Source organism: Molothrus ater, chromosome 3 (genome assembly GCF_012460135.2).
Source record: "Molothrus ater isolate BHLD 08-10-18 breed brown headed cowbird chromosome 3, BPBGC_Mater_1.1, whole genome shotgun sequence".
NCBI classification, from domain to species: domain Eukaryota; kingdom Metazoa; phylum Chordata; class Aves; order Passeriformes; family Icteridae; genus Molothrus; species Molothrus ater.
Genome location: NC_050480.2, coordinates 11,987,645 through 12,015,102, shown reverse-complemented (window position 1 = coordinate 12,015,102; position 27,458 = coordinate 11,987,645). Strand labels below are relative to the sequence as shown.

Genomic DNA, 27,458 nt, shown 5'->3' with positions numbered 1-27,458 from the left:
TTTGCCAACATTAAAAAGAAGTATAAAACCTTTGAAAGCCTCACTAAGAGTCTCTCCTCAGACAGCCATGTTCATGGAAGATTTTGCTTCAATACCACCTGGTTTCTGGTTACAGCCTTAAGAAAATCATTCTACTTCTGAAATGTGGCAAAAGCTCCTGTTAAGTGCACCTTGTTTTCCTAGACTCCATCCATCCATCCATCCATCCATCCATCCATCCATCCATCCATCCATCCATCCATCCATCCATCCATCCATCCATCCATTTCCCTCCTTCCCTCTCTCCCTCCTTTACCTCCCTCCCTTATTTGCAGTGCTCCTCACCCTAGTACCAGTGAGTGCTTCTCCAGACTTACCTTTCAAAAGCATTTTCATCCTTTTGGTCTTTTGGGAGGGGAACAAAACCACGAGGGTAAGAAGGGCACTGCTGGAGACCTGCCTTTGTGTCAGCAAGTATTAATTAAAATAGTGCAGATCATCATCTTGTCTAGTGTAAAACTCTTCCTTTAAACATTTTCCCAAGACTAAAGGGATGCTAAAAACCCCAAGCCATCAAAGTGCAGAGTTGTCCCCATGAATGTCCATGAATCCTGGACAACTGAGGTCCCTCAGGAGGTCTCAGCCTACCTTGTCTACATGCAAGTGTTAACTGGAGCTTTGCAGAGCTGAGGGAAGTGTGGAGATTGCATTATGCAAACAGCCTCAGCTCCTCGCTCGCAGCCTCGGGCACTGCCATCTGTGCCTGCTTGGCAAGGGGAAGCCAGACACAGCTCTGGTGGTGCTTCTCACCTTTTGAACAAAGTGACAAAGGGTCTTTAATTATGAAAGAAGGAACCAGAAGCCACTTGGTCTGCAACTCACAGGGGGACTCTTCACAGAAAGGAAATGTATTTGCTGATTAATTATTCTGAGAGAGGAAGCGAACCAAAGGATTCCTGGATGGTTATTTTCCAGAAATTAGGTCAGACCTAATTAGGTGCATAATTAATTGTCTGATTGCCTAACTAGTTAACTCTTAGAGACCTTTATTGACTCCTGGTGACAAATGCATGCATGCATGTTTTACAGGAGAGGTCCCACTGTGCTTTACACACTGCAGCTCCAGCACTGTGAGTTCTGGGACACAACACTGGTGCTGCTGTGTGATACATGGAGGTTTATCTACAGCAACAAGGGGAGAGGCAAAATTGTAATTACATATGTTTACATGTGAAATTTAGCTGCCCTTCTCGTGTCCTTTGAGGTGTTTGAGCAAGGGTGAGTCTGTTCTGAGCACAGGGCACCAATTTCCTCCTCAGCTTCTCATGACTACACAGCTCGCCGTCCTCAGGGACGAAGGCAGGTCTCTTGTGGTGAACATCAAAGCAGGACTAGCACCTACAGCTTGGACATTCAAAGTGGGAGGTCTCTTGTGAGGATCTGAGAATGATGACACTTGCCTGGTTTACACGAGTGCAGAAAGGATGGTGAAACTGAGACCAAAAGCACCACCGAGATCATGTCTGCATAATGGTGTGCTGTAGGACAGACACTGAAGCTGAGTGCTAGCTATGATGGTATTAGGTGTGTGGAAAAAATATTCTGAGTGTTCCCATGAAGATAAAAACCACCTTGATGGGAGAAAATAGAGTACTGATGCCTTGAAGGCTTTTTCAGTGACTAATGAGTGTTTTGGTGGACTCCATTGCAATCACACGTAAAGATGCCACCATCCACAGAAGGAAGGAAAACTGGTACTAAAAGTGGTGGTCGTGGGCAGCAGTGGTTTTGGAAGGAAGGAAGGAAGGAAGGAAGGAAGGAAGGAAGGAAGGAAGGAAGGAAGGAAGGAAGGAAGGAAGGAAGGAAGGAAGGAAGGAAGGAAGGAAGGAAGGAAGGAAGGAAGGAAGGAAGGAAGGAAGGAAGGAAGGAAGGAAGGAAGGAAGGAAGGAAGGAAGGAAGGAAGGAAGGAAGGAAGGAACAAGCATTCCAAAAGAAATGTAATGTTGGGTAGCAGGAGAAGTTGCTGGGAAAAAAACCACCCCAAACCTTGATTAGATTGATGTGGTTGAAAACACTACCATGGATATGCCTCCTCTAGAAAAAAGCCTAGTTCAATGCAATTTTTTTGCCCAGTCCAGGCTATTAACTCTGCAGAGAAACAGTCTTTCAGGACAGGTACAGCACTGAGCAAAATCACTGTTTCTGGTGCCATTGCTGAACTTGGTATTTGGCACAGCCTCCTGACAGACAGATCCCATGGTTATACTCAGAGACCCCTTGGATCAGTGAATCCTCTCTGACTGCAGGCCTTGGTGGCAGGAATGAAAAAATAGAATGGCTTTGGGCTTTTCTTTGATGTGGGTTTTGGTAGTTCTTGGAGCATTTGGGGGTCATTTAAAAACTGCTCTAATGTGGGTGTGCTTTTCTAGCTTTTGGTGTCCCCATTTTATCCAGACTATGTTTTCTCCCTCATCCTTCTGCAGCCTCCTCAGGGCACTTAGGATTGCCTCATGCCACCATGACATCTGTGAGACAAGACAAAAATGCAGCTGGCAATGTGGAAGAAGAAAATTGTGAATCATCTATGTAAAAATTAGGGTTTTTTTTCCCCCAGCAAAGTCCAGGGAATATGTAGAGTCAGAGAGAGGGATCTGTTCATATCACCCTGATTTTTGGCGATTTTTGGCTCAAACAACGACAATTTCAAAGCAGAATGTCTCAAGCTTGGCAAAGGGCCAGTTATCCTCATAACAGTCACTCAAATAACCAAAAAGCAGAGACAGAGAACCTGGAGGGCAGCATAAAATGATTTGTGCACCCAGAACAGAGAGCTACGAGCAGAGTTCTGGTCTTTCAACTGCTGATTTCTGAAGAAGTGTTTCTAAGGGATGTGGATTCTGTTCCTTACATGACTGCAGGTAAAAGCAGAGCACTTCCAAGCACACTCACAAACCATCATTGTGGAAAGGGACAAGATGGGGTAAAGCTGAGGCAATGAAGAGGCAGGAGTATAGCTGTCCAAGGGGTATGTGCCTGTCCACACAGCACAGCCAAGAAAAGAACAAATTGTGAGCATTTAAAGCTAATCAGGCATTTGTAGCTCACCATAAATACACAGAGTTGCAGTGCAAAGGTGACTGGTGCAATGTGGTGCCTGGATGGCCCCTAAAGGAGCTGCTATCTCTTTTTCCAGAGACAGCACATACTCTCTCATATCAATATTTTGCTTTTAAACCCCACTGACTTTAACTTTAACTTTAAATTTTATCTCTCCATAGGATTTTTCCATGCAAATTTCTATTGCTTTCTTCCTGGGAACTATACTTCAGCTAAACTGCCCCTTTAATGCAGAATTTTAGCACTGGATATTCAAATGACTCAACAGAAATGTCCATATTGCTCAATTCTGCCCTGCAATCTTCCACCCACTCACAAATACAGCACGTTCCCATCTGTGCACTGCTCTCATTGTGAACTTGTTGATTTTTCCTGTTCTTTTTTGGTGGAGATATGACTTGGTGCAGGTGTTCAGGCTGGGGTAACAAAGACCCAGGTAACACATGGCAAACTCTGCATGAGGCAGAAAACAGAAAATACAATATTTTAATTACAGCACGGTTAAACAAAGCATATATCTGATGAGCTGGGCCTGGAAACATATTTTTGTCTCACCAGCATAATTTCTCTCAGAAAATCAACGCTTTACAAAAGGTTTTCAATGGTCTTGGAGAAGTGGAGGGAAAAGGGCTCCTCTGCAGTTTCTTAATGTTTGAAATCCATTCCTGAGTACTTTTATCCCTAATTAAAGGTCACCTACTGGTTTGTGAACAACTGTTAATGAAGAGTTTAATTATCCAGATGACAGCTATAAAATCCTACTCCTGTACTTGAATATTTTAAAGCAACAACGCCCAGACTTTCAAATATGTGCTTGTAGCCAAGCACTCAGACAAAAGCTCTCAGGGAAGAAGAGTGTGTATGTGCAATTCCCATTTGCATACACTATGGGAGATTGCATATGCCCACATTAAAGATGCAAATCTGTGAGGAGGTTTGTATGTTCTTGCTTGACCATTTGAACCAGACCTACCTTTATTTTCTGTTCTTTCATTCAGGGAGGGGAGGGATGGTTAAATTATTCCTTGAGGATAAATCATTTCGCATTATTAACTCTTCTTAACAACAAGGCTGCATAAATTAAATGTAAGATTATCTGCTGTGTCCTCAGTGGAATGATTAGGAGGGAATCTACAGGAAAGAAATGTGGTCAAATGATTTGAAGACTTGCTAAATGGGATGCAAATCTCATCTTGAATTCTTAACAAGCTCAAACACAGACCTGCCTTCTAATGAGCAACTCTGCTTGGCATATCTGTGTAACCCCCAGAGCAAAGTTGTAAAGAAAATGGATCATGGTTCATTTTCTCTACCAAGTCAGGATTTTGTTTTTATTGGCACTTTTGACCAGGTGCTCCTGATGCTCCTATTACCTTTACCCATGGTGGTAATTTTTGTGATGCTGCTTTTAGTCTGCCAAGCTGAAGTGGCCCCATTTCTCATTTCCCATCACAACACCTGATGAATGTTTATTGGGGAGGTCAGGTTTGGGTTCTCCACAAGGTACATGCCTGAAGGGATGATATTTCTATCAAAAATATCAAGAAGTTGCTTTTTGTGTCCTGACTGCCAGCACAGTCTCTTTTTTGTCACTCTGGTGATGGCACCATAAGGGCAAACAGAATCATAACTCTTTAACTCAGCCTTTTTGGGGGCTTGGTGAAGACTAAAATGCAATGAATTGCCACAATGAATGTCAGTTCTACCCATAATAGACAAATTATCAGGTTTTTTTTCCTGTGAATCAGAGCTAGGCTTTGATTCAGTTTCCTCATTACCTTTGGTCTGTCTCTCCTACTCACATGAGCATATGTGAGCACACAGACACACTCTTATTTGTTTGAGCAAAATACTAAACAAAAGAGAATTACAAGCTCTGGCTCTAAAAATGAGGGGGAAAAATTAGAATGCATCACATAAGAAGAGTTGTTCATATGAATTAAAGAGAAAAAACACGCCTGTCTGAGTTCTGTCAATGGTTAATATCTTATTTCCTAAGAAATATGGGTTAATACAAGAGATTTGTTAAAACAAAGACAGGTCAGACCTCCTGTATTATTTGCTGAAGAGGTTTCAAGCACACCTTTCTGTGCTTTGTTAACTCTCCAGGAGGGTTTTCTCTGCAGAGTCTCTCATCTGTAGGTCACAGTGACCTGACTGTGGGGGCTGCACTGCACAAATGGAACTCTCCAGATAAGCAGCAACATTTATTGCATACTTTGTCAACATATCTCTGGCCACACACTTGTTCTCAAGGCACTCTGCTTTGATATTGGTTTTATTAAAATAGATTTCGGAAAGGGAAATGTAAAATAGCTTAGAGATTGCAACATAAACATGTTCAAGAGCTGAGGAAACCCACACCAAACACCAGCAGGCTTTTTTGTACATTACAAGCATGGACAAAATGTATCCTGAGGTATTTTTTTTTCTTCAAATAAAAAAATGATACAAAAAGACCAATATCTCACACAGGGAAAGACACAGTGTCCTTCACAATCTGGAAGATTTTTAAAATTAAAATCAAAAGAATAGCTAAAGCCAAGGAGATCTACGGACTGGAAGAGGGAGAATTTTGTCTTGGTAACTGCACAGTCAATCTCTCAGCTTTGGAGCTGCCACCAGAGCTCCTGAGCAGCCTGTGTGGGCAGGATGACATGTTCTACATGGGGCATGGTGTCCAATTTTGCAGGCTTTACCTGCCCCTCAAGAATCAGCTCATGTGTCCTCTGGAGGAAAGCCCATGGGCTAGGTGGCTCAATCTCAGGCCACGGTCTGACTCTGGGTACAAGACACAACACTGCAAGGTTTCTTTTCAGGGATGTTAATTAGAAAAAACATATTTAACTGTGTTCTGATTCTGCAAATGTCCGGGCAATGGGTTTGCATGAAGTAGATGGTCTGTATCAAGCTCATGTGCCTGATGTATCTGTGAGAGGATTTACTAGACTGGCTTCTAGACTACTGTGCCTGTATTTTCCTGAGCTGCCAGGTCTCATTCCTGGTAAATGGACAGAGCTCAGCCAAAAAAAGTGTGACATGGCATGCTGCAAGAATTTTGCATATTTATCATCAAAAGTGGGGTAGTATTTGCCAAAGAACATCCCTCATTTTTAGGAACATAATAGATTCAGGACCCTTTAAAAATAGAACTACATTATTTGTCATTTTGGAACATCATCATTCAGTCACTTCCATCAGGATGGGTTTTAATGGCTGCACACCAGCACACAGTATATGTCATAAAGCATTTGTGAAAAAAAAATGATTCCTCTGAGTAGTCAGATGATCTTCCCAGAGATGAAGTGTCTTTTCCACTTTTCTCTTTCATTCTTCCTTTTCCTGGATCTTGGAGGGAGTGTTACTTGTGTTGAGTAATGAAATTTCCCCTGCCAAAACACACTGTCTTTGATCTCCCCTGTTTTATGCACTAGGGAGCTGATAGTTCCTTCCCTGCCTAGGACTGAATGAATAATCACCTCCTGTTGTTATTCACATAAGATTCAGATGCTGAAATGTGAAACTGATGACAGAGGAAATTATGGATAGAAGCATCAAGATTTGCTACTGAAATTTTATGAGCTGTAGGTAGGAAACATTTAAAGACCATCACATTTAACCATGGAGACTCCAAGCTTTTATAATTTCATGGGGCAGAACTGTGAGTTGTTTGTGAGATGGGAATGAAGCCCAGACTGCTCTCCTGGTGTTTTCTTTATGCCCACATATCCACACACAGACACATAATCAGCATGAGAAAACCCTACCCATCCATGAATCTTTGTTGTAATTTGGAATGATGAGCCATGCAAAAATTAGATATTCAAATCATGTAAAAAGTCTACATTCATTGAGGTGTTAGTAAAAACCCCTGTAAAATCAGAAAATCTTGATTAAATTTTTTTTTCTTTATTCTTTTTAACTTTCTTTCTTTGGGGGGTTGTTATTTCAACATATGCAGCTTGTGATTTATTTCAGGTCTTCCAATCTGGACCAGCATGTAATAATGTGTGCACAAAGGATTTCCTTTTAGAAGGGAAGGAGAAATCCTAAAAGGAGTATACAAAAAATTAGGATTACATATGAACTTTTGTGCAGGGATTTAAAAGCCACATCTAGTGCCATTGTTCTCTGTGCAGCCCAGGCAGTATAATACACAGATGCTGTTATATGGCAAACCTGACTCACATGTCTTGGTGGAGCAGCCCATCGGCCCATGCTGGCATATCCAAGGCTTCCAGACACACAAATGAATTCAACTTTGTGAAAACAACTTTAAAGAACACCCTTTTGATTATAAGGATTTTCTCTTGCCCTCATTCTTGCTCTTTCTTACCTTGAAAACAAACCCTAAACCAAACCAGCTCTTTAATACAAGCTCAGAGGAAACAGGTTTCTCTGAGCCTGCCAATCTAAACCAACACAAACACCACTCAAAGTGACACTTCTGTGCAGGGTAAGACAGGTCCACACAGTGTGGAACTGCAAAGATCCAGCATAGCTGGAGATGCCTCCTGCCTCCCTGCTGTGCTCAACAGAAATGGAAACATCATGAGATATTCTCATTCCTAGCAAGCCTGTGCTGGAGGAGGGCTTAAATTGGCCTTCTGTCTCCTGTAACCCCAGGAGATGTGATTAATGAAAAAAGCTAATTATCTGTATTGCTATAACACAATTCACAGGAAAAGAAATTAATTCTACTTTTTTTTTTAACTGTATATAACCACCACTTAATTCTCAATAAGCAACTAACACCTCCCTAGAATGAAGGGAATCTCTGCCTGCATGGTGGGAGATACCAGTTTATGATCTCATTTATTTCTAAAGACATTTCTACATGAACACTTCGGCACTTTGTTCTTCAAGAACTGATGAAGATGATATTCTGATGGTTGTTCATTGAACAAAAAAATAGGGAATTGGAAAGAATTTTCTTTTCATAAAAAACAAGCTTGCATGTTATGCTGAAGTCATTATTCAAATTCACATACTTGCAAGTGATTAGCACACTGCCTCAGACACAAATTTATGCAAGCAATTCAGTTCAAGTGGTTCAGGGGAACCAAAGAATAAATAGTGCCATCACCGTTTTTTGATGCAGGGGGGCAATGGCCATTTCTTGTGTGGAAAGTATGAGCAGACGAGGAGATCTCTGTTCTGTAAATCTGAGCTTGCATTTCACAGCAACCAAACTTGCTCAGGAGAATGAAGAAATCCCTGCGGAAAGTCTTGGTGAAAATGGCGTAGAGGAAAGGGTTAGCGCAGGAGTTGATGGGGTAAAACAAAACCAGCAGGATCTTGGAGTTGGACACTGTGATGAGAGGAACCTTGAGTGAGGCAGATATGGCAAAGAAGGATATTGGTGCCATGCAGAGGAAGTCGGTGAAGATGAGTATGGCCATGCGCTTGGCGATCTTGGTGTCGCTGTTGGAGGAGACAACGTTGGGGTTGCGCACGGTGAAGTAGATGCAGGTGTAGCAGACACAGATGACCACGAACGCGAGCACGTTCAGCACCAGGAGAAACATAACGTAAGCCTGGGCAAAGGGTGTCTCTATATCCATGGGCAGGCAGATGCTGACCTTCATGTAGCTGCTGACCCCAAATATGGGAAGGAGCGCTACTGTGAAGGCAAACACCCAGCCAAAAACCATGATGGTCACGGCGTGGCGCAGGCGCACCTTGCGGTGCAGCTGCATGGCGTAGGTGATGGTGTGCCAGCGCTCCAGGGTGATCACCGTCAGCGTGTACACCGACAGCTCGCTGGCAAACACCGTGAAAAACCCTGCAGCGTTGCATCCTGCCCCGGTCTGCCAGTCTATGGCATAGTTGTAGTACTGGCTTTTGGTCTGGATGTCTACAGAGGCAATAAACAGCAGGTAGATCCCTATGCAGAGGTCTGCAAAGGCAAGGTTGCACATCAGAAAGCGAGGAACGGTGAGTTTGTATTGACTGCTTATTAAAATAATGAGGACAACAGTGTTCCCAGTAATGGCTAAAATGTTGATGAACCATATCAGGACTCTCAGAATGTTGTATCCCATGATATCTTCACATGGGTTGAAAGCATCAGGTTTAGGAGAGCAGGCTACATTAACTACTTCATTGCATAAACCATAGTCAAATTCATTCTCTGCTGGGTCAAATCCTATGCCATAGTTGGAAAAATAATCTTCAGCTGCAGACCTTCTCTGTAGTTTTTTGCCAGGCTTCTCCTCAAAGTCTTGCTTCACCTGAGATATGCTACATATGGGATGTAATTCGGTCCTGAAATTGTAAAAAGAGTAGAGTTGGAAGATAAGAAACACAGTATGAGGCAAAAAACAAACACAAAATCCTCCAGTTTCCATTAACAGCACAGTTTTTCTGGTTAGCTGATTATATAGATTACCCTGGAGCCTGAAATTAATAGTGCGGCTGGTCCCTATTTATAAAATACTACAAGAACATGTAAATGACTTGGAAACATCATAAACTGCACGGGGAAGGAAAACCTAATGTTTGCCTAACGCTCAGGATGCAGTTATCCACCTGGATAACACACTCTGTAAGACGCCTTCCTCATCTGAAATGAATTTCTCACCTAAGCTGTCACTGACAAGCATGGGGGGGGCAATGCATGACAATGAACACCAGTGTGAGACTGAGATTTGAGGAAGGACTCAAGTCAGCTGGGAATTCTCAAATTCCCTCTTTTCTAAAGGTTTTGACCACCACCATATTGTAACTCTGTCAGAGCACATAACTCCATTTTGTGCTGTTCTTTTTTAGTATTTCATATCGTATTAGTGATTAGCCAGTAACACAAGTAAATAGCAAAAATAAATTCATGCAGGATTCCAGATAATCTCTAGATGACAGATGCCAACAGAAACACAAAGCACAGGAGACCATTTATCTTAAAAACTGTTTTTTAAAATAAATGGATTAGAAATCAAGTGAAGTGAAGCAAAACCAAACCAAACCAAACCAAACCAAACCAAACCAAACCAAACCAAAGCAAACTGAACATTTTAATGGAAACAGTAGTTGCATTTGTTTCTGTCAGAAAGCATTTTTAAAACATTTTAAGATTTTAAAGTAGCACAAGTAAATACTAGCATTTTTGATAGTTTTGTGTTTGGCTTTATTTTGTAGAGTATTAGCTCTGTGCCCTTCTCCATGCATAGACCTACAGAAGAAACAAATATTTTGGCTGATGATAGAAAGATGATAGAAAGATGATCAGCTCCAACAAGATCATAAATATCAAGAAATATCAAATATAAACATGAAATGAATGGTGAGTTTTTAAAACAGCTCTTTGGCTGCCTTAGAATTTGGTTGTCCCATGAACTTGCATCCACAGTTTTGGATGCAGACCTAATCTGAGTTATGGAATAAAACACTTGACATTTTGTTGTAAAACCAACCCAGTTCAGCTCTGCCTACATCAGCTACAAGCCAGACTGCAGTTTAGGTGTGTAATTTCTACGACAGGATCCCAGCTTATCTTCCATGCTGACTCTGAGTACAGCTGAGAGAAGAACTCTCTAGGCAAGTAAAGTTAAATTTTTAACAACTGGTAGCAGCTTAAAAGGGAGAATTCTTCTTTGTAACCTAATTTTACCTTTTGACTTTCTGCACTCACTACATCTTCTGAAAATTGAGTTTAAAGGGTCTGCAAGAAAGGAAAACTAATGAAGGTCCAGTACCAGAAGGTGAGGGACATTTCCTATGAGATTCTGAACATCCTCTACTATTATCAATATTTTTTATCTTGCCTGTCAACTGAGTGAGAAAACTGATTTTCTGTGAGGTCAAATATTCACTAGGAAGGTCACAGTAGCAATAACAAGGCATTACATTTTGCTCTCCTGTGTTCTACTCGCATAAGGATGAGTGAAGGGTCCAGAGTATTGATCAATATATCAACAGTTCTCCGGCTGAAAGGGAATAAAGGCTTCCAAGGAGCAATAACAGAGAAAAAGTTCCTCATTTTTTAGTGCAACAGGCACTTGGGGGCACTGAAAGCTACAGCAATTGGTGGTTTTTTGAAAATGAACTGAGGGAAATGTTTGTCAGCCAATCATTTCTCAGCATGAGGCAAAAATAAACTTTTTCTAAAATTTTGGAGGTACTGCCTGGACTTAAATAAATACCCAGGCAAGAGTGATTTGTAAGGACAATTAAATATTTCTGATGATTACAATTCATTAATTCTTGCCTTACTTTTACAGCCAGTGTCCCAAATAAAAGCAGGGTCCCAAGGAATAAGGTGTTTGCTCCAGGGAAGGGCAATGGGGAGTGTCCTGCTGGTTCTCTGTATTGGGAGCAGGTAGGATGAAACTCCCAAGGGAAGGAAGAGCCATCCTCTGATACTGACTCTTTGTCATATCTTTGCCCTCTCTTTCTCACCCTTAGGGCTGTGCAGTGCACTCAGAGCAACAAGTTAAAACATTACTTCCCAAGGGATGTGTGGGTCCTTGCTTCTTATTGCAACCATGGGTGTCATCACACAGTTAATTCATTCCCTCTCTTTGTAAACTTTCCTTACTGTTCAATATTATTTTTCTCAAGTAAACTAGAAAAATAAACTGCAGAAAGGGCAACTTAGAGAACAAAATTGAAATTGGCAGAGTGCTCTGGCAAAAATAAACAAAAATTACTACCTTTGTACAAGTTGTTATTTAAGTTGTTATTTTATGCACCTTATCTGGATCTGCTGGCAGCAGGATGTTGTGTGCTGAGAAACATGCTCAGCAGAATAAATAGTCTTGACCTGTGTTCTGTAATAAGTCCTATCTCAAGCCAATCATCCTCACCAAAAAGTGCCATTAAGTGAGTTGTGAGCAACTGATAGTATGTTCTTGTGAGATGAGGCCCAAACACCATTCCTGATGCTGCCACATTTTTTGAAAAAGTAGGATTTCAAGTGACAGCTCCTCCAAAGAATAACGATCAAGTGTAAGGACAGAGTCATATCAATGCCATTCTTTTGGGCAGAAGGTGATCTTTATGTCAAAGAAAGCCAAAATCTTGCTGAAGTTCCTAATGGCCTATGTCAAGTTGAGGGTTTTAACATCCGGCCTCTGCCCTATCCATACTTCAAGGATATTATTTTCCAGTCACAGAAAAACGTGAGGGGAGTTCAACATGCTGTACTAGACTTGTCTTAAGAATGCAGCTTACCTTTTCTTAGGCCAGCACCACATTATTCAAACTACAGGTCAATATTTAGCATGTAACCCTTATCGGAATGAGAAAAAAAAATCAAAACTGTCTTATGTTTTAATTGTATTTCTTAGTCTGGCAGAACTGTGCTTGATGTGACATCCTCCAAAACTTAGAAAGCACTGTTGCTGTAACAGATTTAAGCTTTCCATTATCACAACAGCACCTGTTTGCTGCTGTAGACAGTTTTTGGAGAGGTGATTGAGCATGATCCACTATGGTAACTTATTTTATCTAGGGATTTGAGTGCTGCAGAAGTCTCAAAAAGGGGAAATCAAACATGAACAGGCAGCCAGAAAGGGGCCTGCACATCCCTGACTTAATTCCTTCCCAGAGTTCTCATGTGAACACCAGCTGCTGCTGTGATCCTTAGAAATGCACTTTTTGTACTCCCTGGACTGCCTGGAAGTATTTAGTGAGCCAAATGGCCACAAGGAATGACCCTCTCCTGTGAAGGTGCACGTCAAGCCAGGTGACACCGGAGCTCCCACCACCACATGCAATGCCTGCTGCTCTGAGCCAAGCACAGCTCTCACCAAAGGAATATTACACATTGTGTGATCAAGCACTATGCAAACTATTAATAACTTCTAAACAGCCTGAGCAGCCTTCAGTGCACACACAGCTTGTGCCAGCTGTCATGAAAACTGCTTTGAAATGAAAGAGGGTGTAGCTACTGTATGTGTGACTAATCTCTGCTGAAGTGTATGGTAATACTTTCAGTCTTCAAACCAAACACATGCATCCACTTTCTCTCTTTAATCTGAAGAGAGGATCTCAGCTTCACACCAAGTTCAGTACAAGAGACATAGCTGTGTGAAAGAAATGAAAATTTTTAATTGTGTTAAAAAGAAGCTGACAGGAAGAGTTCTTCTAAGTAATAGGCTCTCATAATTTTGCATTTATGCCTAATGTTTGGTAGAAAATACAAATGGTAACTGTTAAAGGCATGGATAAATATGCTCAATTTGGTTCTGCTGACACAGGAGGTGGAGTTGTGACCAGACTTGCTCCAGAAGCAGCCCCACCATGGCGTGGTGCTCCAGTCCAGCCTCGAACATCCGCACTGGGGCTATGTGAGCTCTTCACAGGTTCCTTGGCATTTCTTTGCAAAATTACACTAACCCAGGCTGTGGAAAGGGCTGTGTTGTGTTCTCCTTGCCTTCTTGCTAGCCAGGGAAAGGCTTCCAAAAGCGGGGCTGTACTAAGGGGGAAGTGAGTGCTGTGGACTTCAATTATATGGCATGGAAGTTTTCCAAAGCCCAGATGAGAGGACTAGATACTGAGACCTTACCACAGGGTCAGGACTATTTCCTCCTGTAGCTTCCCTTCAATAGCAACTCTTTGTTTTTGAAAAGTCCAGTTGCCTAATTTAAGGGGTGGATTCTGGGATTTGGGTCCTGATTAGGCTCAAGCAGCCCAGAAGCCAAATACCTTTGAAAATATGAATCAGAGTGATATCAGTGTTCCTTTGCACATCCAGAACTAAACATGTTTTCATTGGATAATAACACTTTGCCACCAGTTCTGGAAGGACTGGACCCATTTCTGCTTAGAAACCACCAGCCACCGTGTCTGCATAAGACTGCACAAGTGTGTGAAAACGTCGCCTGCTGATCTAGTTCTGTTCTAGTGAAAACTTAGCATTTTGGATCAAAAATGGGTGATGGATTCTGTGATACTTCTGTCATCACTACAGTCTCCACCATCACACTTGTGCTCTTAACACAGTTTTATAAACACATGTAGATGATATTTATTAGCTATCAGTGAACTCCATTATCTTCCCTTGTTTGGAGACAATACAATGCTAAAAGTAAAAAAAGGGTCTATTAAAGTTAATTAAAATAGAAGCCACTAACAGTTTATGCTTTCTCTGCATGGTTTTACTTTTCTTTGAAGTTTTATGCCACTTCTGAAAATGATGTCTTGAATTGTAACCGTGGTTCATAATTTTCTTTCTCTCCTGGCAAAGTCCAAGCCTTTCAGGACATCTAGTGAAGGAAGAATTTCAAACAATACCAAGGGGTTTTGTAGGTACCAGTTCCTCATGTTTTCCAGTGGCACAGATTCAGGAGGTTCATTAACTACTAAACGTGAACATTTCAAGACTGCATGACTGAGAGGAAAATACTCAATGAGAATCCCTGTTACCTAAAGCCTCACAGCAGCTTGGTAATGGAAAATTAAAAACAGCATGGAAAATTGCCTTTGGAGTCTAAAAAGGCACCTTAGCCTCCCACCATGCTCTGTTGATTTGTGTGAAATGGATCTGCTCAGAAAAAATGTCCCAAATTGCTGTGAATGTGAACTCAACAGATAATGTATCTGTGATGCTTGGCTGGGCAGTGCTCCAACATCAACGAGGCTTTCAGAAGGAAGAGTGTGGGATCACTCAGTGGCCCTGTTGCCCTCCTGGACTGATGAACAAGTGTTGAGCAGCTTCTCTACTAATACAGCCTTCGCTTCAGTTACCTTCTGAAAGAGTTATCAAATGTTTCCTGGTTAATGTCTTCAGTGTGGCTCCAGGCTGGTTCCAGTGAAAGATGGATTTATGACAGGTGAGGGCAGAGTTGTGTCTGGGGAAAGTGCTGATGACATAAAAATTTAATAATTTCCTGCAATGGAGAGGCAGTGCACTGTGTAGCATGCATAAACCTGCCTGTATTGTGTATTCATTTATTTCCATCCATTTACTTACCTGCACTGAAGAGACCTTTCCTATCCACATTTTGAGGAATTTTATTTAATTCACTATCAACTGCTGAAAAGCACCAGAAAGAAAAACAAATTAAATCACTTACTTTTGTCTTTTCCAGTTTGTAAATGCACAGCAATGGCTAGGATAGGTGAAGTTTGCCTCAATCAAAGATCTAAATTTGCTTAAGTCAGGAAGCTTTTTTAAATTGTATGTAGACCTTGCTCTTAGCTTCTTAATGAGTTCTAATCCATGACTTGGCAGGAAACTGATTTTCGTGCTGGAAATATCCCTTTAAGAAAACATATGAAAATCTTGGTAAAAAGCAAATTTACTTCTGCTAAACAATGGATATGTGTTTTAGACTGTTCTACTCATTCTCTGAGTAGTGACTGGAAACAGATCAGCTGGAAATCTACACTGAAAAGATGATCCAGTGCTAAATTAGGTGTTCCTCCAGCAAACTGAAGTAATATCCATTGCAAACAACAATCAAGTGGTGTTAGTCTGTGAGAACAAAAGAAAAAAATACCATAATGTTCTGGATAAAAATTAGCAGGCATATAAACTATTACTGCAATATGATGCTGGGTTTAGTAAATACCCAGAAATTGCAGCAATCATCCCATAATACTGTTAAAGGACAAAAAACATGGCTGATGAAATCACAATAGAAGTTTGCTATATGAACATCACATCATGGGAAGGCTGCTGTGGAAAAGGCAATAAACACAAAGAGAGAAACTCACATGTGAATACAGGTTGGGGATATCAGATTTTGTACTCATTAGGAAGAAAAACATTAAAGAGAGACAGGGGTGGCATTGTTCAGCCTGTTAGGAACAAAAAAATCCCAACAAAACCTTCTTGGAGGTTTAGAGAACAAATATAGCAGAGACTGAAGCAAAGGAAGGGGCACGACTGCAGGAGGTTGGGAGAGATGTGTTTATGTGAAGGCAGTTACTGTGGGGCAGGCTATCAGAGGCAGTGATAGAATCAGCAGCCATGAATGAACTAAAGAGAGCATTAAAAGGGCTTTTAAAAGGAAACATGTTCTGCATACACTTAATCTTGACTTGTGCCATGAAAGTGAAGGAAGGGAAGGAGGACCAGGGGTGCTCCATCTCCAAGCTAAGAGAAAATCCATCCCCATAGCTCCAGACTGTAGCAGCTGGGCCAAAACATCTCTGCATTTCCCTTACTGGGACACAAACCATGTCCCTCAGATCATGAGAGCCTGAGATCAACTCCTTCCTCTGAAGAGCAAAGGTAAAAGTGAATTGCACAAAATCACTCTTCCTCCTTTAAGCCCTGTGCTCTCACAGCCTGAGACTGATCCAGGATGCAGTGTTTGCTGAGGCTGCTCTGCTCTTTATTCTCCAAGAAAAGAATTCTCCCTAATCAAGGAATTGGACAGACAATATTTCCAGTTTTCTCCATGTCCCCTCAAAGGTACAGTTTCCAGTTCATCTTTGACAGTGTGATGTCCGGACATTTTATTTGATCTCTCACCCAACATGCACAAATTGTTTTTATTATCACATTAATACAGGAGAGTTATGCCATTTGAGGGGGAGAGCAGGTTTTAGCAGCATGTAATAAAGTTTAGATGGTTGCTATGTACCACACACACATTTGCACCTCTGTTCTCTGGTCTAGAAAGAAAAATTAGTACCAGGAAAGGGCTCTGCTTGAGCACCAGCCAAGCCTAAGAATTTCATATGCAGATGATGAAGCAGTTTGTAAAATGGTTAAGATGATCTTTGTGTCCATCCTGTGCCCACAGTTGAGGCTTCACATCCAGGCTCTGAAGGAATGTGTCACCTTCAACAGCTGGACAATGGGCTGTGGCAGAGAGGAGCAAACACAAACCCCACTCCACTGCCCCAGCTGGGGCCGTGGCTTTTACAAAAGACAGACTGGTGTATTCCAAAGTGCTGTGAACTTCTGCAGGGCAGGCTGAGAGAAGCCACACCTCTCACAGAAGAGGTCCTGAGGTCCTGGGCCTGTTTCTACAGGAGCTAAACCTGGCAGCCGATGAGAAATTTTGGGCCATCGATTTCTACCTTAGATGCTTGGAGAGGCAATTAGGCTGCAATGAGCAGCCTCAATTTTCACTCGTGCTGACTGCTGCCCTCAGTGCTCTGCCTAATGAAAGCTGTCACCAGAGTGTGTGCTCATGAGTCAAAAACTAAACAGCAGGTTTCTGCTTAAATCCACAGACAGCATTTCTCATGGCATCATTAAGAGAATGTGTAACTTCTTAGTTCTGAACAAGAGCACAGAAAAAAAAAGTTTCCTTTGGCTTATTAGCTAAAAAGCATTACTGCATCCAAATTGATTTTACACTGTGTGGAAATAAATATGAATAGGGATAGCACTTAAAAATACCTAAAAGTTTTCTGAATCTTTCATCATCTCTAAATGGTCTGAAAGATATTCAATAGTTTTCCCACAAAAACTTGTTACTTCTTATTTAAGAAACTTTTCTTTTTATGCTCATTATAACACATAAACAGATGTGAATTAGGGAAAGGGCTTTTCATACCCCTGTGGGGTTTTTTCAGTATGTCTGTGAGGGACAGCTATGGATACACCACTGAAAAGCCCCAAAAAGCAAACACAGACATTGTGCAGGTGGTTTAGTAAATTACTCCACTGAGTTAGCACACACACCTCAGCACAGAGGTTCTTTGGGATGCTGTTCTCTAGTTAGAGGCTTGATAAATTAAATAAGCCTGATGAACAAGATTATAAAGTGGCACTAGGAAATCAAACCAGAAGGCATCAGCAATTGAAATACGTGTTCTTGTGTTATTGTTGCTTGGCTGTGAGTCATCAGCCTTGACAGCAGCTGGTGCAGGAACAGCAAAATGAATCTACCTTCTCCTCCAATCACTTCCCTTTCCTTCTGGGAGTCTCTGTTGGATTAGCAGAAGTACTGACCAGCTAATGAGGTCTGAAAGACACCTACAGAAATGGCGAAAATAGCTCCTGGAGCAGAAATCAGAGCAGGATAGGCAGACTGGGGAGAACAATTTTCTTTGTGCTTGTATCTAAACTGATCTCTGCTGCACTTCAGGGGCTCAGCTGAGGAGCTGGGATCTACTGGAGCTCTCCTGCAGCCTCCACATGTGGGATTACCAATGAAGAAAAACTGCAAGGGTGGGATGGGCCGCAGCCATGCCTCGCTCTGCACTGAGCCAGGACACAGCCAGAGAACTAAGGACACCAGCAAAGGCTGGTGCAAGCCACGACAGCTCTGAGAGGAGCTGCAGACAATTAAATGAAATAGTGCAGCTGAAAATTGAAGCTATGAAACTTCAAGTTGGAAACAGAGTGTATATCTGTATGGAAGGAATATGTATAGTTGTGGGGTTTATTAGCTATTTGATTTCCTGGCCTACTGTCAATGCTGAAATCCTTTAACTCAAAATTTGATGTCTTTCCCAAAGAGAGATTCTAATTCAGCCAAGAGCTGTAAGTCTGAGAGAGGAATTAATTTGTGAAGCTCTGTAGCCTGCACAAGGCCTGTGATTGGTGCTGTCTATTTGTGTTTGTGTTTCTTTCACATTACTTTAATATGATGAATTATAAAATAGAAGTTGGCATTAATTGACTCCTTAACTCTGGTTCAGGAAGATCAAGAGTTAAACCACCTTGATATTCATTCTATTAGAACACTGCAGTCTGCAACATGGATTTGATTGCAGCAACAGCAAAAATATGATTTGTCCCAGCAAAGATATGATTATGGGTCAATCATTTCCACAAGTGAAAGCAAATCCTGGTGATGGATGAGTAAGAAGGCTCTTCTCTCATGATCTCAGCCAGGATAAAAAGGTAATTTCCCATCCATGGTATTGGTAATGGAACAGAAAACTTTTTACACAAATAACTCAGTGTTAGAAATTGAACTATCAAATGAATTTCAACTACAGGCAAATCAATTTGATAAACCTCCAGAATATGATTGTATCAAGTATAGCCTGCAAAGAAAATGCACTTACTTTTTGCTACAGGAAACAATGATTTCCCAAAGAAACACCTAAGATATTACTGATTCAAAGATGCTCCAGTGTCAGCCTTTTCCAATAAAAGAAGATGCTTTGAAGAAACAATGGAAGGGGAGCAGAGTGCAGTAAGCCCAGCTCTTTACATCACAGGTGCACTGACCATCACACAGTGGAAAATGAGGCCCTCATATGAGCTCTGGACTCAACTGAAGGTTAATCAGACATTTTTTCTCCATCCTTTTCAGATGTGTAACCACTCTAGCATCTGTGCAAAATCTTCCAGCAGCTCCAATAACCCCTCTCACTTGTTCAGGGTGACTTTTAGCCCTTTCTGGACAACGAGGGTGGATGCAAAGAGAGAGAGGTTCCAATGAATCCGTGAGATGAAAAAAGAACCTCGCATCTCTCTTGCAGCCCTTACATGTGGTGGGTTGTGCTCAGAAACACAGGCAGCTGTGCAAGCTCATATATTTTTGGAGCCTATGGCAAACTGTGGCTTGAGGTAATGGTGGCTGAGATCCATGAGCATCCTACTGCTGAATTTCTACTGCTGAGTTCTCAAATCCCAGCTCATCACCCACCAAGAACATCCTGCTGTAACTGTGTGGGATGTATCTCATACCTATCCCAATTCCCATCCCTGTAGGATGGGAATTTTGCTTCAGAATCAAGCTGTACAGATGCAGGGGCAGATCTTCAGTGGCAAGTAATTCAGATTTCAGCACTAAGAACCACTCACCTGGTCTTGATTTTGCTCAAACAGAAAACGAAAAAGCCTTTTTTTTTAGCAGAAAAAACAAAGCAGAATGACTCCACTCTTGATCCAGTTTATGAACCTGGATCTAAATCTCTCAGCCTTCAATACTCTCAAAAACCTGAGAACAAAGTGAAAATAAAAGTTCTAGACTGATATTTCAGTTATGGCTTCTTTTTTTAAAAATTCAGAGCTAGACCTCTGGTCTTGGCCTCCAAGGTTTGCAAGATGTTGAAATCCAGACTGGCATTCATATGTTCTTCTCTGACCTTTTCTAAGGAGTCAGTAATGAGAAAAATGTTATCCAACTGCTACTTACAAAACAACAGGTCCATTGGCTCCCTGGAAGACCTCATTTGGTAATTTTTCTAGGTTGTGATTATCACTTAGATTTCTGAAAAACACAATATTTTATGCTGAAACAATCTGAGACTTAAAAAAAAAGTCTTGCAGAAGTTACTAACTTCATTTTTCAGAATTGCAAACAACAGAAATAGTTACAGCTCATCCAGATATGTTCCATTAAATGCATGATCCTCAATGTCCTGAATTCCATTTTTATTGAGCCATCTGCAACAGAGAAAAGGAAAAGAGAGTTGTGTTCTTATTTATGCTTCATGACTAAAATGTATGCAATTCAAAACAGGGAATCTCAAACAAAATCACTAAATGGACATTGAAATGGTGAAGTTTTTACAAATCCTAGCCTGTAGGACTCCAGTAGTGCAGGCAGGCTTTGGAGGGGGCAGACATGAATAGGGTGGATGAGTGCTACCATGAGAGATGGCAGCTGGAGTAAGTTCCAGAGTAAAGTCAGAGCTGGTGAAGATGCTGGTGCTGCTCATGGCTCCACTGGGAAGGCAGCAGAGGAGCCAGGGAGACCAGAATCTTTCCTGTCGGTGCTGTCAGTGCCACTCAGCTTCACTCTTAGCAAGATGCTTTTGAAATGCTGGGCCACAGCCTCACCTTTGCCAGTTATTAGGGAAAAAAGCCTGCTGTGTGCCATGGGCTGACATCCACAGCCAGGCAGGTGGAGGAGGGGGGCTGATGCTCACTGAGCCAGGCAGGAGGGCACAGGGGGCAGCCAAACTGCCCAGGAAGCAGGTGGGTGATTCCTCCTACACTGCTGCCTTGACAGATTACACTCCCTGTCTGCCCAGCCCTACCTCCCCAGGCTCCTTTCCCCAGGAGGAGGCCACAGGTAGTGAACCTGGCAATTGAAGCTCCTGGGGCTCTCTGCCAAGTTTTTACTCTGGTGCATTAGCTAATTAATGTTTAATGACCTTCCTTCTGTCCCTTCACGGTGCTAAAAATTTACATTGAGGTCAGTTCTATTTATCATCTTTATGGTGCAATCTTTCAGCTCGCCTCAAACGTCACTCTGCAGCTCACGCCCTCTCCAACAGGCAGTGACAGGGCTGATTGATGGCAGAAATGGCCTGATTTAATTAAACTGTCAGCCAACCTGGACTCTTTTCTAATTCACTTTGAAAGCTGAGCATACAAGTGACCCACTTATCTGAGGTCTGAGGTGGTGAGCTAAGGTCAGCACGGAAATCAGTCATGGGTCTGGCTGAAAGGATTGCTCTTTTGACCATGACAGGCAGATGCACATAGCTCTGTGTCTATCATGTCTGTCAGGCTGGATCAGGAGAGCTGTCACCGTCCCCTTCACTTGCCAGCACCATTAGACATGAGTGAGCAGGCACGGAGGAGAGACAGGTCCCTGCTTAGAGCATTTGAAACATTTATTATATTACATTGATCTTATAAATTTGTAGCTGCCAGGCTGATAGATATGTTTTTAATCACACTATTAGCACTTGCTGCATTCTCTCACTGAACATGATGTTAATGCAATGAGATACTAAGGTTGTAAAACAGTCACTGTAACCACACAGTGTGGACTATATACTCCTGTCACCTGGCTAATAGCATCTGAGTAGTAAAAAGAGCAAAAAAAATTACCCAAATCCTGAGACCTCATTATAGTACACATAGATGAATTCCTATTGAGGCATATTCTCCTCTCACTTCAACCAGCATCCTTACTGACTCCACTAACTCTAACATTAGCAAGGTGACAATGGAGACAGAGATCAGAGCCCGGACATGGGAACTTTTCCTTATCATTTCATGGCTAGAGCAGATTTTTAAAACTCCAAAATTCACCCAGTGCAAGAGGTCACTGTCCCTGAGGTACCATTTGCACCCTATTTCAGGACTGGAAAGATCTATCTTAGAGCCTAAGTTGCATGCAGACCTGGAAGCAAGGTGGATTTCTTCCACAAATTTCTAGCACTTCATTACCAAATGTCTCCTCAGTTTCCACCTGTGCTGATCCCATGCATAGCATAAGATTAAATCCAACTTACTGGTGGAAATATGCTTGGAGCGTTCCATAGCTAAGCCTATTAAAATGGTTTCTTCCTAGAATGTGGGGGTTCAGTGGGTCCTGGATGATTCAATCATCTTGATATGCCTGCTTGCACTAAATGATGTTGCTGTGACTGCTGAGTTGCTGGGACTTCAGTTTTGTATAGAAAAATGGCATATTTGTGCCTAAAATGAACTAAGTTCCCCACAGCACAAGGAAAGCCTAATCAGGGACTCTCAAAGGGTGCATGCAGGGCCTCGGTCTCAAATTGGTCTGGGGAGAACTAAAGTTAGGACATTGTCTGATCAGGGTGCTGGAGGCCAGGTCTGCTCACACAGCTCTTGCTACTCCTGCACACACTGGTGAGTGTGGGACAATCACAGAATCAAAGAAAATTTGGGCTGGAAGGGCCCTAAAGATCACCCAAATCCCCTGCCATGGACATCAACACCTTGCCTAGACCAGCCTGCACAAAGCTCTGTCCAGCCTGACCTTTGGCACTTCCAGGGATGGGGCATCCACATCTTCTCTGGGCAACCTGGTAAAGAATTTCTTCCTGATATAAGCAATGAAACATTTTGGGGACAAAGGGGAAACCAAAATTCAAGCTGCTCAAGTGGCAAAGAGAGATCAAAACACAGCAAAACTCCGGGATATTTATCTTACCCTCCAGTGGTATCATGAAAACAAACATAGAATTTGTTGTGCAGTGCTTTGGAAATATATACTTGAAAAAAGTCTGTGTGTATATGTGTGTGTGTGTGTGTGTGTGTGTGTGTGTGTTTAAAACTTCAGACAAGTATAGAGAGCTTGTGCATAACTGATAGGGAAAAGGGAGAGATAAAGCCAAGTGACTTCTCTTGGTTATTGATGGTCCGACCTTGCTCCCCCAGAATCGACGTGAGCTCAGTCAATTCAAACCTCGCTTTTCTCTCTCAGTGTGCCAGGTAAACCACATGGTGGGAATTTTTCCCAGTCTGGCCACTGGCTAAGTAAAAAGAAGGCAGCTTGTTAGCAAGCAAACAGCATGTTTTGATATACAGAGAAAGGATCAAAGAAGCCAGCTAGTTCATTAAAATACATGACTGCTGAAATCAAATGTAGGGCCAGCAAACCACGCAGCTCCAAACTGCATTGAGAACACACTTGTACCAATGCATTAACATTGTGTACAAGAAACCACATTTCCACAACATCTTCATACATTCTGCCCAAGTAATAAATGTCTTTGAGTGATGTGTCTGACTGTAAATATTTATGAGTCGTGCCATCCTTTTGAACACAATTTGTATCGCAGAGAACTGTAGCTGTAGGTGTTTAACCTTGGCATTGGTAATTACTAAATTCACTCTCTGATGTGCTTCTAAAATAAAGAGCAGGAATAGAACACAACAAAAAAAAAACAAAAAACAAAAAACCCCAAAAGCATTCATTTGTTTCATGGCAGGGAAACAGAATACAGAGATCTCAGGGGCAAGGAGAGATGTAAAATCTCAAATTGAATTTGGAAGTGTATGAAAAAGTGCCCAACTCCTGCTATCCTTGACCCTGTTCTGGAAAAGAAATGAGCTAACAAGGAGAATAATGAATTTGCTATGTCTACTCACAGAATCACACTTTCAGAACTCAGGCCCATGAATGAATTTCTTTCAATTGTACGTATATTGATATTGTCTTGAATATCTCTGAAAAATAAAATACAATAGAAACGACACCTTTTTCTACTTCTACAAGCCTTTCAATACAATATGCTGCTTCAAACACAGTATTTTCCCCTTATGTTCAATCTGAGGAAGTACTGCAGACAGAGGGTAATAACCAAAGTTTCCAAGACATTTTTCTCCTGCAGAGCACAAACCTTCCTGATAAAAAAGGCTGGAGCAAAACATTTCCAACACCCCCATACTTTCCTCCCAAATAGGCTGAAGACATTAAAATGCATATAAGCTCAGGTCTATAACCCTGAGGTGGATGAAATAGCTCCTCCAGCAAACACACTCCCCAGAAAATGCAATTGGAGGGGCTGCAAGGCCACCCCTTCTCCCAGCCTCTCAGCCAGAAGGAGGAAAGCCATTAGCCTTTCTGGCCTGATTCAGCAGGGCACCTACCAGCCCATGAATCATTCCCCAGCTCATGTCAACAGGGGTGCTTATAAGCTTTGTATGTGCTTAAGAACTTAAATGCAGGACCCCTGTCAGTACAATTTGTTGAATGGACAAATAAGAATTTCTGTCTTTCCTCAGTTGTGACTGATACAAAAAAAAAAAAAAGGAACCTTCTGTTGCTGGCTCAATATAGGCCTCAAAGAAGTTAAATAATGTTACTCATAATTTAGACTGGGGATATTGCTGTTTCCATGCTGTTTCTGTTGGAAAGCACGGCACAAAATTAATTATCTGCAAAGCTTGAAATTAAGTGCGGTTCCAAAATTATCTCATGCTGACAGCTCCATGCAGCCACAACTCTGCACAGAGTGACACTTACACAGAGGCTTCATTCAGCAAACTGAGGGCAGCAGGGGCAGGAATAGGGAGGGAACACAGCATCCATGCAAGTGAACTGTATCCCTCTACTAAAGCTCTGCCCTTTATAAATTTCAAGATCTGTCTTTGGGACTTAAATATTGGCACAGCTGAAGCCAAAGGGAATTCTCTTATTGACCTCAAAGGGTCCAAGGTTTGAACTGAGGTCTAGTTTGGGACTCAATCAGTATCAAGGTCTATTTATTCTTACAGGGAAGTAAGGAGTTGCACCTAAAAGATTCAAAGCTCTTCCTGGTACAGGACACAATAATTCCTGTCTCATTAAGACTGATGATAAACACAAAGATGTACAGGTGAAAGTCCCTGTTGTGCCATAGCTGTTGCATTTCCTTGATGGTTTCGAGGAGCAATGAACTGAAGTTCTCAGAATTAAGAACTTCAAATGTATTCCTGAAATGGATTTCTTATCTTATATGTCTGTACACTATAGTCAGTTATCCCCTCTATGTTTTACATGCATTTTTATTGATATTAATGGCTATTACTAAGATAGCCATTAATAATTGCAGGATTAATGTTTCTGCAGGCTGAAATCTTCTCATCAAACATCTGAAGATGCAGAAATTTGTATGTGAATTAACAATAAATCTTGTCCAAAAGAATGTTTTCAGTTACACTAGGAACTTACTGAGAAATGTATGTCAAAATATTTTTCAGTGAAAAAGAAACCAAGTTTTTCTGATATGCATTTTTTCTGCAGAAGAAATGCTTTAGGAAATTAACAGCCTGTTTTCACACAAAATTTTGCACAATTATTTTTTCCTCATTGGCATTGGAGTTTTCCATTGTAAAAATTTTTTATTTTCTGGACAGTTTTACTGATGGAGGAAAATGTAAAAGGGTATGGTAGATCCCCTGAGTTTGGGTTTTGGTGTGGTTTGCTGCTGTTGTTGTTATTTTTCTTTTCTTTGTGATGTGGCCACTTCTGATGGAACTCAGCTCTGAGATCAGTGACTCTTCCCATGCAGGTCAGAAAATTTTCAACAGGTGACAACAAATTTCCACTGCCACCATCCTGGTTTGGATTTCAACTCTGAAAGAGGAGTCAAAGGCTGTTATCTGTCCCCTGGGCCACCCAGGCATGTGCTCACACTGCAGTTAAAGGAAGAGTGGTCTGTAAAGTGCAAGTTCCAATGCTTTGTAGAAGGGAGACCTGGGGAGAACTGAGACCTTCTGATCATCAATGTCTGCAAAATCACAATCAACACTACACTAGCAGAGCCAATAAATGAACACATGGCGAATCATGTCTTGAAAGGTTTTGCTGGAGCAGAAGAACACTCAAAGGCAGCTTTCAAAAGGTGAAAAGCAAATGTTCAAACTTACAGCAAAACTTTCTGGAAAGAGTGAACCTTGTGGACAGCAGGTAAAAACCGAAGGCCAGTGTTTGATATTAACCTAAGGGGAAGAGAAGATGAAGATTATTCAGTCTGCCCCTGGAAAGAAGGCAGCAATTAATGAAGAAGAAAGAATATTGGACTTAAAATGATTGTCACAAAAGGCAGAGTTTAGCCACAAAAGTGGGGTTTCCCAGTAGGAAACTTGACATTGTAATTTCAAAAGCTTTTTGTCCAAAGTACAAGCTGAATTCTACCGATAGAGGTAAAGGGAGAAACCCTACTTTGGATGATAACACAGTCCCTCCTGATGTTCTCAGTAAATTGTCCATATTAATTTCCCAACATATTCTAAGAAATCAACTGCACTGACATGTTATAATTATTTTCATGGTAGATGTTTAAAGGCAAAAGTATCAACCCACCATAATTTTAACCTTCTACTATAATAGAGGACACGTTAATTCCAGGGGAAAATTAATTGATGAAATTAGGAGAGAATCAGGACATTTTACTCCCCAGGACCTTTGATAGTGAGGAACCAAAACCATGAGAACATTTCAGCAGTTTGTGCAGCTGGAAATGGACCCAAGCCTCTGTCCTTAGATACCTTCACCCTCCCTCTGCCCTGACCATCACTGGTCTCTGCACTGTGGCTCCTGTCCATGAAACACCACCCCAGAACTGCTGTTTCTGAAGGACAACCCTGTGCTCACAGCCAGTGAGGCCACAGGTATCCAGAGAGATGGATCACATCTAATTTAGTCAAAATTTGTTATCCAGAGCAGTGGCAAGGTCAGGAAAAATGTGATGTTGCCATGCAGCAGGAGATGACTGGTGGCTGCTGATGGCTGGGAGGAGGGCTCAGTGCTGGAGGGAGGAGTTGGACTGGACTGACCTCTGAACATCTGGGAGCTTTTCCCAGACACCAAAAAGTCTCATGATTACCCCACCAAACAAAGAGAAAATATGGATTCTTGAAAGTTTTTATTATATCTTAGTGTTTTCAATATACGAGATGGTAAAGAAGGTAACCTTTCACTGAGAATATTGCTTTCTTAAAGAACACAGGATATGTAAGTTTTTTTGTTATCCTGGCACTTAGAACAACATTCTTTTATTATTAGATCAGATTTTTTTCCTTTTATTTATTTTTTTAAAACAGAATCGTTCCTGAGTAGCTGAATTGTGATCAAAGGACTGGATGAGACTGGAAAAAGGTAACATTGTTCATATGATATTTTTTTATTAACCTATATTATTTCAGGAGAGTTGCAGTCTTTCAGGTTTCATAATTTGAACTGAAACTGAACACCTCCATGTGACAATCAAATCCTACATTTGGGAACTTTGGGTGACACATAAGTCCATAAAAAAGTCATTCACTGCTCTGAGCTCCCTGAGATGGTATCTGGGTATCCTCA

General features: G+C 41.6%; 1 protein-coding gene across 1 annotated transcript in view; it reads right to left on the bottom strand.

Annotated features, from left to right (window-relative positions):
* Window positions 1–8,135: 8,135 nt before the first annotated feature.
* The window catches only part of FSHR (follicle stimulating hormone receptor), an 80,322-nt gene continuing 60,999 nt past the window's right edge, over window positions 8,136–27,458 (bottom strand). The window contains exons 5-10 of the mRNA XM_036380588.2: window positions 26,024–26,095; window positions 23,762–23,839; window positions 20,279–20,347; window positions 20,097–20,171; window positions 15,114–15,299; window positions 8,136–9,363 (exon numbers count right to left, since the gene is read on the bottom strand). Coding sequence (XP_036236481.1) covers window positions 8,136–9,363; window positions 15,114–15,299; window positions 20,097–20,171; window positions 20,279–20,347; window positions 23,762–23,839; window positions 26,024–26,095 — 1,708 coding nt within the window. The remainder of the gene's footprint in view (window positions 9,364–15,113; window positions 15,300–20,096; window positions 20,172–20,278; window positions 20,348–23,761; window positions 23,840–26,023; window positions 26,096–27,458) is intronic.